This window comes from Poecilia mexicana, unplaced genomic scaffold (assembly GCF_051168715.1).
Source record: "Poecilia mexicana isolate PSO_F unplaced genomic scaffold, ASM5116871v1 scaffold_14, whole genome shotgun sequence".
NCBI classification, from domain to species: domain Eukaryota; kingdom Metazoa; phylum Chordata; class Actinopteri; order Cyprinodontiformes; family Poeciliidae; genus Poecilia; species Poecilia mexicana.
In genome coordinates this window covers 1,689,065-1,702,417 of record NW_028263383.1, presented here as the reverse complement: position 1 = coordinate 1,702,417, position 13,353 = coordinate 1,689,065, and the positions used below count along the sequence as shown (strand labels likewise).

Here is a 13,353-nt window from a genome sequence, read left to right as displayed (position 1 = left end):
ATGTCGCCCTTTTTTGAAGTTTCACAAATCAGAAAAAAGTTTCACAGATACTAAACGTGGTTTTAAATATCCAGCTTGGAGAGAATAATCCAGTCCAAGTTTCAAGTGTCTAGGAATTGTATTTTTTTTTCATTAGAGCAGTTCTAGTATGAAAGAGATGCCACAAAATGGTGATTATCGAACTTTATTGAGTTTTCACAAATCAGGAAAATGTTTCACAAATCGCAAACATGGTTATAAATATTCTGCTGTTAGAGCAGAATAATTTAGTCCAGGTTTGAAGTGTCTAGGAGTTGTAGTTTTTTAATTAGAGCAGATCTAAGGCGATCCAGATGCCAAAAAATTTTGAAAATCAACTTTTATTGAAGTTTCACAAATCAGAAAAAGGTTTCACAAATCACAATCATGGTTGTAAATATTCTGCTGTTAGAGCAGAATAATTTAGTACAAGTTTCAAGTGTCTAGGTGTTGTTTTTTTAATTAGAGCAGTTCTAGTATGAAAGAGATGCAAAAAATGGTGATAATCAAACTTTATTGAAGTTTCACAAATCAGAAAAGGGTTTCACAAATCCCAAACATGGTATTCATTCAGCTTGAAGCGGAGAATAATCCAGTCCAAGTTTCAAGTCTCTAGGTGTAGTAGTTTTTAAACTAGAGTCGATTAAAGATACTGAAGGTAGTGAAAAATTAAGTGGAATCGCCCTTTAGCTATTGGAAGCTAGAAATGGAAACCAACTTCAGCTTTGTCAGCTGCTGAATCACTCTGAAGCTAGAACTCGTCAGGTGAAAAACATATATATATATATATTGGATACATGTTTATATATATATAAACATGTATCCAATATATATTATTCAGTATTAATCATTATTTATTTATTTGTGTTTGTGTAGTTATATAAATATGTATTGATATTACTAAATCATTTATTAAATAAATTATGAACGGCTGTGTGCTTTGTAAAATGCTCACCATACATCAGTATCAGAATATTCCATTCCTATTCTATTGTTATAGCCACTAAGCATATTTAAATATGCTGAACAATGTATTAAAAACATACTTAAGTAATACAATTGTTTATAAATGTTGCTTTGATAGATGTTTGAATATGGTTTCAAGTAACGAAAAAGCGTGTTATGATCAATTAAATGCGTTGATACGTCATTGTGCCTGCTCAATGACGTATTGAGCTCCACTCCACTCACATAACGCTGAGTGGAGTGGTGTACCGCTCCAAGATGGCCGCCCTAAATCTCGTCAGCGACAATAGGCGAGAGCGGTCCATGAGGCGTCTATCCATAGACATCAATACGTATTAATGTCTATGCGTCTATCCTTATATTATGTCTATGGCCTTTACCACCTAATGGTTGTTTAAGTCCCAGCAGTGCCACCTTGTGGAGTTAATGAAGAACTGCTCCTGGACACATTCTGGTGAGAGGTCACACATTGATGCTGATGGTTTTCTTGCGCTTAATGTCATGGACTGATGAGGAAAAATTCTCCTTTGGGATTTTCTGATGGAGAGCAGAAATTTGGGAATTTAAAGGAACATCTTTTTTTAATCTGTTTTTTAAACATCAAATTAAACATGAGCTCTGCATCATTAAATGTGTTTGCCATGCTGATTCAGTTCCTTCCCCCAACAATTTATTTGTTACTTTATTGGTTTTTTGCTACATTAATGCAACTGATATTGTTTTATACATATACAGTATATTATGGTCAAATATACTGATACATATTTATTTTAATAATGATTGATGGGAATGATTTAACTTGTGTGTTTAGCTGTTTATATTAAGTCTTATTATAGTGATTTTGTAAGTTTTTCTGTAATCTAAAACATATATGTAACTTAAATTTCATATTGCATTTTATATAAACAAGTAGATACAATATTGTAATAGATGATTTTATATTTTAGGTGCTGTAAGTAAGAACCCAAGATTAGGGCTGAAACGATTCCTCGAATGATTCGAGTACCTCGATTACTAAAATTCCTCGAGGAAAATTTAGTGCCTCGAAGCTTCGTTAATTTATGTTTTATTAGTTAGCGCACCATGTTCCGGCCGGGACTTCATTTGCGTTGCGCGGAGCTCTCACTTCCGCCTCTGAGTTGTTGACAAAAGCTAAGTCTCAGTGGCATAAAGTCCAATCTTCAAGATTGGCCCGTGGGGATTTTATTGATTGATGATAATGCCCGACTTTTTATCGTTTTTGGGGAACCAATAAGCATCCTTAAAATGACTGGGGAATGCCTGGAGTACGGCAGCATTTCTCCTCCGGGGCTGCTGGTTGAAAGCGAACGGCGGGAAGAGCGCTGAGGTGAGCGGATAGACTGAACAGGGCGGGCGGCTGAGTAGCTGATGCTTACCGTGTAAATGTAGCTTTACCGACGAACCGCACAATAAATTTCATATCCCGGTCTGAAGAAACGGGTGGTGGAGCGCATCGTACATGGCTGGTAGATGAGTTTCTGAGTGTGACCAGTGAAGGTGTTGTAAATATCCCGTGTTGCTTCCCCCCGTGTTCGTCCCCCGGTCTAACGGTTCGTCAGTCCGCTGGTCTATTTCCTCCCCTCCACCCCATCTTACGTTCGTTCATTCGCCCTCTCCTCCCACTCCAGACGGCATTTCCCGTATTTTCAAACCCAAAGCGTGACAGGTTAGGTGGCAAGGTGAGTTTAATTAATCTATTAAACTCACTGAAGATGAATACATAAACTAAAAGCTGGATTGTAGACATTTTTTATAAGCACATTTGTGAGCCTGCCTCTTTGTTATTAAATTCAATAGAATTTCAGATTTTTCTATAACTTTTCTTCTGGTTAACTCAGAAAGTGAGCTATTATTGTTACAGGTTAGTTTTCTAAACTACAAAAAGCAACTGTTAGGGATGCTCAAATATGAAAAATTGGACTGATATTGATATCTGATAGTAACACCGGTATTATGCCAGATTTACCAATATTTCATTTTATAATTTTTTTTTATCCGATTACTCGATTAATCGTAAGAATAATCGATAGATTACTCGATTACTAAAATATTCGTTTACAACAGCCCTACCCAAGATCATCACAAAAAAAATCATGTGTTGGAATACATGTGAGCTTCTTGAAACAACTCCCACAACTTTTACATTATTAGATGTAAAGGTTGTGTGTTATGTTTATGGAAGCTAATGAACTTCACAATAGCCTTTATTTGGAAAATAAACTAATTAAAAAACTTATGAAGGAAAACATGCGACTCAAACAAAAACAGGTCTTAACAACTAGTTCTCATTTAATTATTATTATTATTATTATTATTATTATTATTATTATTATTATTATTATAGTAGTAGTAGTAGTAGTATTTGTAATAGTAGTGGAAGAATGAGAGGGAGGAATAGGAATATCATTAGTATCAATAGTATTACCCGTCGCTGGTGTTACCCTCCAATGCTCTTTATAAAAAAGTTAGGTTTTTATTAACTGAAACTAAAAATGCACAATTTCTTGACGTCATTAATCGGCTCTGACTGTGGGTGCGCCCCATTTATCACCTGCTGATGGAATGGATGTACGGGGTGGGCGATGTTTGCATGCTTCCAAGGAGATCCTGAAGAGTACCGACTAGAGAGGCGGGCACCCACTTCCATCATCTGACTGGTATAAACAGAGTTACTTAAAAAATAAAAATAAAGTCGATAAAATTACACAACTGATCAATAGAAATATTTCGTGTGCGTGAAATAATCGCAGTGCTTAATTATTATTAGTCCAAATTTACATTGGACTAATGTTAACAGCGGTTGATAACATGACTAAGTCACTATGACATATCGTCTATCTATGCCCTCGCTCCGACGGGTAAAAGGTTTAGTCTCCGTTAAAGAGGTAATCTCCTCCCACACCGTCTGTTCCCTGGTGATCCGCCGGCTGACGTTAATGAATGCGCCCGTTGAGCTGAGGTGAGATGGCAGGAAATACTTTTAGGATTTCATGACTAAACCAAACACGCTGTTTGGCGTCAGCTAAAAACTAGCGTGATGTGTGGATAAATCCTAACGATGTTAACCCTCGCGGATTTTCCTGGGCTGGGCTAGCTAACTGTAGTGATTTATTCCCTTTTTCTTGCCTTTCAGGCGAATGCGACGCGGTCTCAAACCTCGACGATTACTGCAAGGTAAATGTATGGTTGCTAGGCTACCATCTATATATTTGCTTATTGCGATGAAAAGACTTTGACCTGCTGATGTGGTTTCCTGTAAAGCTCTGCTCGGGGAATAATTATATCAGCTCCATGTTGTTTTTTTAGACCGTTGCAGGTGCAGAGAGGAGCCGAGTTCCCCCGTAAAGATGTTTTCTACCAGCTAAAGCCATGCGCTTCTATAATGTGTTTTACGGCAATGGGATGTGAACTCGAGTAGTGATTTTTTTTTTTTTTTTTTTTTTTTTTTTTTTACTAACAGGTGTTGACGAAATAATAATTATATTCTTTTGACCAAATTCTTTATGGATAAATACATTTTTTTAAAGATCTATTTATTTTTAAAGGAAATAATTATCTTTAAATGTTAATGCTTAGCTTTACAAAAATGTAAATATGCATAATATTCGTATCACGTGCCTCGTTTAGCTTTCAAATAAATAAATAAATAATGCTTGGAAAGCGCCAATATAAACTTTTGTGAGTGCGGGGGGAACGCGGCCGTAAAATAGTGTATAGAAGCGCAAACGGCAAGGAGGCATCTCAAAGGGAAACCAGACTCGACACTACACCGCCGGAGTTCTCCTGCCACGGCAGAGTTTACCTTATTGACACACCTACTGTTTGTCAGTTTAATCACTAAATAACCTCTCTAACCGGTAACAACAGCACAGAGCTCGAGCTAAGCCGTGGCTGAAGAACCACGGGTCTGACAGGAGAGGTATCACACCCTGTCAGCGTCAGGTGGTGTTTCGCATACATTTTACCGTGATTTTTGACGTGTTCTGTTTAATGGCGTGTCCGTCACGCTGTCGTGTGTAATTAGCTTCGTAGCAGCTAACACGCTAACGTCAGATAAACTGTAACCCAACAGAGTTAATGCGATCTACTGTGTGATCTCTAAATACCCGCCTTCATCCGAGGGAAAGTGGCCTACATCCGTCTTACTATGCTAGTCTGTCTGCTCCGCTGCTGAGAGCTGCGTCATGCTAATGTTTACTAGAGCTATTTGAACAAATTGAACCCACAATCTTGTCTTCCAGCGTTAACCACGGACTGGTATAGAGTTTAACCTATTAACCTGCGGCGGGGTCTCCTCCTGCATGATGAGTGGTGATGATCTGAACCCAGCTGCAGTGCCTCAGCCAGTTGAGGATCGGCAGGGTGATGGACGGTGGATGTCACAGGTATGTTCTGCACTCATAATTGTGTGCTAAATGCTTTAAGGCGTGGTGTTAAACTTGTTCATGTGTTTATGTTCAAATGATCATAAGATGGCAATTAATCTGTCTTCTGATCCTGTAAATCCTGAAGAGTCTGCTTTTCCACTGTTAAGACCTGTGTGTTTTCAGTGCAACAGTCAATCCAGCTTGTTTAGTGGCGCCTTTCTGGCAGGTCTTTGCGAGGTTAATCCTCTGAAGCTTGTACAACTAAGACAACCTGCTTTGCTTCAAGCCCTCAATCAGACGGCCAACCTGACGGGTCCTGGCTGTGATCAGCTTGTAGGATTTGGCCTAACTCGAATAGATCACTCTCATCTCCCTGCTGCTCAAAAATGATGTCACAGGATGTTTATCCTCGACTTCAGTTATAGTGAATCTCCCAAAATTATTTGTACCACTTATACTGTATTTTCTGCCACGGATGTTTTTTTTTTTTTTTTTTTTTTTTTTTTCCCACTTTATCTAAGCAGAACATCATTTTCCATGTTTGCTGTGTCTCCTACATAACTTGTGTCAAGCTTAACATCTTTCTTCCATAAAGGCAGGCCTGCATAATGCCAAGAAAACTGAACAGTATCGTGTAATTGCTACACTATATACAGTGAATACTGCGAAAGGTATATCCGTTACGATTCACCCATTTTTTCCTTCACTTTACATTTTTGTGTGAACAGATTTTGATGCCATTTCATAATCTAAACTTCTTCACAACTTGTGTGTTCCTTGGTGTTCATGGCCAATGCTGGATTGGTTCGCAAAGCAACCAATCCAGGAGCGGCATTCAGTTTTCTTGCCATTGACTGGTTGTAAATCCAAAAGCTAAGACGAGGAAAACCATATATCTTAGCTTCTGCACTAATGCCAAGAAGATTTCCACTGTGCAAATCAATGCATGTTAAGGTCTATATGATGTGTGAATTATTAAAATAGTAAGTGTTTTTAGAAAGGGTCTGAAGTATTCATGGATTAAAGCTATTCGGGAGCCCCTGCTGTCCCTAAAACCGGTGAACACCGGGGAAATACTTTATACTAAAATTAAGTACTGAAAGCAAGTACTTGCTTCCAGCCTGCTTGCTATTTTTTATTTAGAGGTGTCAGAGTAAAGGGAGTTAAGAAATAAACTTAGACAGTTTCAAGGTATAGAAGCGATATGAAGGCTTTTGAAAAGCATTGTTCATAACATGAAGAAGGTGGATGTGGTCTGTTACATGCCAGCAGTAACCAACCTTTATGTGTGTGTGCATGTGCGTGCGTGTGTGTGTGTGTGTGGTCAGCATACAAGATTTGTGCAGGAGTGCAAAGATGGCGAACCAGAGGTTCTTTTTGTAGGGGACTCAATGGTGCAACTAATGGAGCAGTATGAGGTGAGGCAAACTGTGTGCATTGTTTTCATTGGATATTTGACTTACTTTACCAGTTTTGCTAAACATACACATTCTACCAAGTTAACATGTTTCCAAAATTTGCATGTGTGGTAAGAATAGTTCAAAAGTGCTTTCCTTCATGCAATTTATGTTTTATAATCACACTGTGCTGTCATATATGATTGCTGCAATAAAGTTAAGCTACTTATGTTTCGTTAAATTAATAGGAAGCAGCATGTTGTGCAGAGGCTGTTTGTGCTACCAATGTGATAAAATGACTCACAGACATGTTCCTGTTTTATTTTTATTTTCTTGCAGTGATTTCGTGTAAAATTGAGATTTCTTTTGCTCCGTAGATCTGGAAGGAGATGTTCTCTCCTCTTCATGCACTTAATTTTGGTCTAGCCGGTGACACCACCTGCAATGTACTGTGGAGGCTGCAGAACGGCGAGCTGCAGAACATCCGCCCAAAGGTGGGAAAGCAAAACTGAAGCTCATTTTGCTTATATACTGGTATTCAGGAAACCCCCTGCAGAGACTGTTTTCAGTTGTTCTGCCCGATTTCTTTTGTGAAAAGTAATAAACGGACTCTCTGTGCTCTTGCTAAGGTGGTGGTTTTGTGGGTGGGAACCAACAATCACGACCACACAGCAGAGCAGGTTGCAGGAGGAATTGTTGCCATCGCACAACTACTCACTAACCGCCTCCCCAAAGCTAAGATTGTTGTCCTGGTGAGTTTATAAATCAGTGTTGATGCTCTTAGTTTATATATAAACGTGTTACTGCTTTTGATGGGCTAGCTAACTGGAGTGATTTATTCCTAAGTCTCCGCTCTTGATGAAATGGCACACAACTGTTACTATGTTCATGGAAATGACTATAATAAAAAAAATTGTTCATACTTCTATTGCTTCCAAAAGAACAAAGACAAAATCTCCACAAAGTTTGATTTTTTTCGATGTGCTGAACTGTAACAAGGAAACTGAAAAGCGATGCGTTCTTTCTTCACTTCTAAAACAAATTTGCTTTAAAACACCTAAACATTGATTTAACCTTCACAACCACCCCAGTTAATCAGTCACCATTGAACCTCTGGTTAGCAGAGGGCCAATGGTACTTGAACTACTCTGACATGTTCATTAAAAAAACAAAAAAAAACACTGTTAACAGAATTTGTATCTTAAAAACTTAGGAGAGAAAAATTGTTAAACGTTAACAAGGATCCCTGTGTCTTTGCCGAAATGTTTCTTGCTCAGAATAGAATAAAAATAATCTGGTTTATACCAGATGTTCAAATTATTTAAATCTAATCCCAAGTGTAAAAAAAAAAAAAAAAAAATTACACAACAAATTTGACGACTAGTCCTTCATATCTAGCTAATAGCGTAAATTCAAGCATGAAAATCTAAGCATACCCAACGATTTGTTGCCTCTAGATCTCCTGTCAGCAGCAATAACTGTCAGCAGTCGTTTTCTGTACGACTCTATCAGGCCGTCTAATTGTTGAAGAAGACATTTTTGGATCCATTTTCAGTTCACTGAAAATTACAGACACCAATTTCTGCTCTAATCTCCAAAGGTCCAAACACATTATTTCAGTCAGATTGAGATCTGGACTCATCTGTGGCAGTAAAGCATTCTGGTGTAGATTTGCTGCAGTGTTTTTGGATCGTTGCCCTTATCTTTACACGAAGTCCATTATTTCACAGCATTCCTGCTTTTGTAGACGTGGTCACACTTGATGATGATCAGTTAATCAAATACATTTGACTGAAGCGCCTCAAGTCGTGTCTGTGTGGAACCTGTTGTGTGTTTTTTATACACATGGGATGGAAATGCATTTAGATTCTGGGTTAAAAACTCAGTGGTTTTATTATGTCCTGGAAAGTCAAACCCTAAATTACAGGAGGAGTTACTTTTGTTTCTTTCTGACGACGTCATGGATATTCCAACCCCCTCTGCCAATGTAAAAAAAAAAAAAAAAATCAAGCTGTGCTTACAAGCTTCATGCAGACTAAAAATAGGACTCATTTGATAGAAGTAAGAATGAATGTCAGATTTGAGAAATGGTAGCGCAGCATTTGATGCCTGTGAATGCCCGGGTTTGAGCGACTCCATGGAAGTCCTCTAAAGTTTGACATGTCTTTGTGCCGTTGAGGGTTTGTTACCCCGCGGAGAGCAGCCCAACCCGCTGAGGGAGAAGAACGCCGCAGTCAACAGGCTCCTGCGCTCCTGGCTGCCACGGCTGGGCCAGGCTCTGTTCTTGGACGTGAGCAACGAATTCATCCACTCCGACGGGACCATCAGCTCCCAGGACATGTTTGACTACCTCCACCTGACGCCAGCAGGCTACAACACCCTGGCCAAGCCTCTCAGCGACCTGCTGCTTCACATACTGGAGGAGACGCCCGAGGAGAGAAGGGGATCGCTGGTTTAAGGGCTGAAATGTCTGACAGAGTAGGAGAAGGGGGATCTAGAGCAGGAAGACGCCATGCCCGACATAGACACCGATTGCACTAGGAAGCTGTAAGTTCAATTCACTGCAGCCACAGATGGAATGAAACCATTTTACAATGTCTGACATTGAGCCGTAGTTCTGAATGTAAATCTAAATCTGGAAAAATGTAGAAAAAATATATTTTAATTTTTCATTGCCTCACTTTTGACTGTTTTGATGAGCAAACTGAGCAATCCAAAGTAAAGCCTATCCAGTCACTTGGAAAGCTGCAGACCTTCTTTCAGGTTTACGTTCTGTTGTAAATTTCTTGGTGTCTAAAAACGGATCAAAAACATCACTAACCCGTACAGTTGCAATAAAAAACGTATGTATATATTTGAAACTGTGGTGTATGTGTTAAAAGGAGACAATCCGCATAAAGCAAAAGCACCAATTTTTCTATTTTTATTTTTTATTTTTTGCCTTTTAAAGCTCACAGTAGTTGTGTGTTTTATCATTTGACCCTGGAGAAAGAAGTGTTCAAACGCAGCACTAGCAATCCAAAACTAAATCACACCGATACCGACGACGAGCGTTTATAAGCTCCTGTAAATAATTGGGTGAAAAAGCTGCATTTGGACTTTCATCAGAATGTCTCACTGCTTTACTCCTGGTCAGACGGGATGCTAGCGCAGCAGCATGTGTGCTAAAGCGAACCTCGACTGGGTCGTTAGAAATTAAACACACACAGCCAACTAGTATCCTAGTATCCCATATTAGTGACACGATGGCATTCAGTCTTCCAAACACCGTCTGTGAAATGTGAATCTTCTTTCCCATCCAGCACAGTGATTTACATCGTATTCAGTTAACATCTTTGTTAGTGCGTTTAAAATCAGTATGGGCACAGATCTAAATGTACTGCTTACCAAAAACAAAACAAACAAACAAAAAAAAAAAACGGTATATATGTAGTCGTTGCTACTGTTGTTGTCCTCCTGTTGTGTGTTTCTTCCTCCTGTGTGCAGTTTGTTTGACATATAGACATGTGCTGGTTTCATAATTCTGAGTGAAACTATTTCATAGTTCCACAAGAAAAATGGAAAGAAAAATAATTATCCACACAAAATGACCAATTATTACAACTATACTACAATGTTTTTGTTGTTCTGATGCATAAAAATGTAGACTACCTACTAAATTTTGTTGTTTTTAAAAATACTACATCTTTTCACTTTCTGCACTTTGAAGAGTAAATTAAGAATAATAAACTGATATTGGGTGATTAGTATGGCTATCTACTCCACCACAGCCTCCAGTCAGCTGCTCAGCGTCCTCTTAGTGCAAATGTTTCCCAAATTAGTTTTTCTTTTTCCTAATGGTTGACTAAGTCTTTCAGCCAGCTGAACAGCAGTGGGACGAGCTTGTACCACAATATAGTCCATAAAGCACATTCTCTGGAGCCTCTTTAGAAAGACTTTCAACCACAGGATTGGTTAGATGGAATTAGTCGTTTGGATAGGTTTTTAAAATCCTAGTGCACCTAGACGTTGGTATCCGGCCCAAGGCATGGGCCGTTGATATCAACATATTTTCAACATATTTTACTAATACACACAAATATTTGTCTTTCTCTTTGTTTTTTTCCCCAGTCAGATTTCTTCAGTGTTGATTTGTTTGTTCCTGACCCACATGTAACTGACCTCCTGTGACCTGCTCATTGTGTTGTTGTGCTAACAAGTGATTTTTAGGCAAAAGTTTGAACTATATTCGATAAGATCACTCTAAATGCTAAAAACAATCACAAGTAAAAAAAAAAACAAAAACAAAAAAAACATACAGAATAATTTGTCTGTGAGCTAATGCTGCGGCTCCTGTTGCACATCGAGTTATCTGGCATTACTGCTTTCTTACGCACTTGCACGTGTGTGTGTGTGTGTGTGTGTGTGTGTGCCTTAAGTATGTACAGTGAGTCTGGTGCTGGTTTGTGTGTGTAGAAAGGAGCCTTGTTGTGTTTAAGGGATCGAAAGTGATCGTCAGATTGTGTCTGTGTGATGGGATATTTGCTCTCTTATGGCTTGTTGTCATGTTACTGAATTAAAATATTCCAATAAAGACGAATCCAACCTTGTGTTTTCTGCTCCTGATTGGAAAAATCATGATATCTCGCATGACTGGGTAATTTGATTTTAATAATAATAATTAAAAACAAAAAAAAAAGGTCCAGGTTTATTGTGTGCAGCGCAGCGTGAATGAGTTACAGTCGCCACCAGAATGAACCGTTTCGTCAGAGAAGCAAATTGGCAGAGACACTAATAAGGCCCTCTGCTTGTTCCCTGTCTCTTCTCTTTTAGTCAGAGTTCCTCATTACTGGATTAATTTGCTTTCACCCAGTTTATCTGTCGTACGCCGTAATGACTCTGCAGCACTCGGAGGCGGTGTCGATTCATCTTTAATTGGCCTCATTAAACAGTTAGGCATGCAGGGCCCGATCACGATGGCTGCCTCGTTGTAAAACACAGAGATAATAAACCATTTTCCTCATGTTCGATGTGTCTCCCACTAATTGGAAGTGCGGCCCGCAGCCTTCCCCGTGGGACGTGGTCTGTCCCGTTTCGAGGCCTCTGGTGCATGACCAGCTAAATCTCTCAACACACATGCAAACCGTAACAGCTAGTGCATGCTGGGTTCGCAGAAAGATCGGGTTTCAGACGGCAGGGAATAATCAGTTAGAGCTTCTGTTGTTTTAGACTTTAAAAAGCCCGAACTAAAGAAAAGTAAATACAGGAAGCCCAATGTCCACGGTCCCTCAGTGTTAAAACAGACTACAATAAATATTTAAGCATTCCCTTCCGTCAACACTTAGGAAATGAAAACTTTGTAATCTCAACAGAAAAGCCTGCCTCCTAAGCGTTAACCAAATAACAAATTTTATGAGGTTTAGGGGAATATTTACTCAGTGTGAAGTGAATTTCCTTTCAATATTTGGAAAAAGTTGTGACATGGCATGCTGACAGTCCGGCATCACCTCCCTTTGAAGCAACTTTGATTCTAAAAGCTAATATATTTATTTAACTTTTTGACGTTGGTACTGCAGGCACCTAGAATCAAAGTGTCTTTGGGTGCAAAAACATGAAAAAAAAACTGAACTATTTGTATGTTATAATGGATGAACAAACGCAGAGAATAAATCAGCATATTTACTCAAATCTTTACAGGACTTGTTTGAATGTCTTTGAAAATGTTTGTTTCAAATTAAAGGTTGACTTCAAAATTTTCCCACCCCTACACTGAAGGAGAAAAACAAATCATTGAATATAATGTAAGAATAAGAAAATTCAGTCTCTTTCCCCAGGCAATAGTATTTGATGGCTGTTATCAGATTTTGCATTAACTCTTGTAAAGTGATTTCTTGATCAAAACTTAAAACCAAAATTGAATCGGGTCGTAACTCCACAACCTGAATATATAATTTATGAGGAAATAAAAAAATATACAAGCAGATAAAAGAATGAGAACTCATAAAGAGTTTTTGTTTAATGAGAATGATTAACCCTTGAGATCTGAAGGTTTGCTGTGAATTGTCATGACCTACATCAGCCACATGAGGGCTCTCTCGAGCTCCATCTGCATCGCAGGTGACATCGGTTTCACCTGTGATGTAGACGGTGAAACCTCATCACGTTTACCAGCCAACAAAATACGCAAAACCCGTATTTTAATATTTAATCTCTCCAAAAATGTGGCAGTTTCGTGACTGAACAAAAGTGGAGAGGAATAGTTTAGGGTTTGGGGAAATTCAGCAACCATTTTGTGAACACGCCTCTGTGCAGCAGCTCTGCAATACGATTGTTCTGTCCTGCGTTACTGTTGCATTCACAGAAGACTACATGCAGTAACCTCATAATGTCACAGAGTCACCTCTGGGAAACCCCTTTTTTTGCCCCACTATCACAAAAATAAACAGACTGAGTTTGGCCTTTAACTGGAACAGCAAGTTTTTCTGAGCTGATACTAAGTATGACATTTCTAACAACATGCACACCAGCAGGAAGGTCAAACATGGGATGGATTTGTGGAAAAGCACCCCAGACTCACTGTTAAATGTGATCTAGTCCCAAATGTC

General features: G+C 38.8%; 1 protein-coding gene across 4 annotated transcripts; it reads left to right on the top strand.

The window, feature by feature from the left end:
* The first annotated feature begins 712 nt into the window (after positions 1 to 712).
* On the top strand, positions 713 to 11,358 carry pafah1b2 (platelet-activating factor acetylhydrolase 1b, catalytic subunit 2). 4 transcript variants are annotated; one of them, XM_088012530.1, is made up of 7 exons: positions 713 to 783; positions 4,139 to 4,179; positions 5,247 to 5,390; positions 6,701 to 6,790; positions 7,147 to 7,263; positions 7,399 to 7,521; positions 8,949 to 11,358. In XM_088012530.1, exons 3-7 carry the CDS (start codon positions 5,307 to 5,309, stop codon positions 9,225 to 9,227), a joined length of 693 nt encoding a protein of 230 aa, XP_087868656.1. In that variant the 5' UTR covers positions 713 to 783; positions 4,139 to 4,179; positions 5,247 to 5,306; the 3' UTR covers positions 9,228 to 11,358. The 4 variants fall into 4 exon arrangements, with proteins under 4 accessions (XP_087868656.1, XP_087868657.1, XP_014844727.1 ...); XM_088012531.1 differs by lacking the exon at positions 713 to 783 and adding an exon at positions 3,946 to 3,964; XM_014989241.2 differs by lacking the exon at positions 713 to 783 and having other exon boundaries at positions 3,971 to 4,179.
* The last annotated feature ends 1,995 nt before the right edge of the window (positions 11,359 to 13,353 follow it).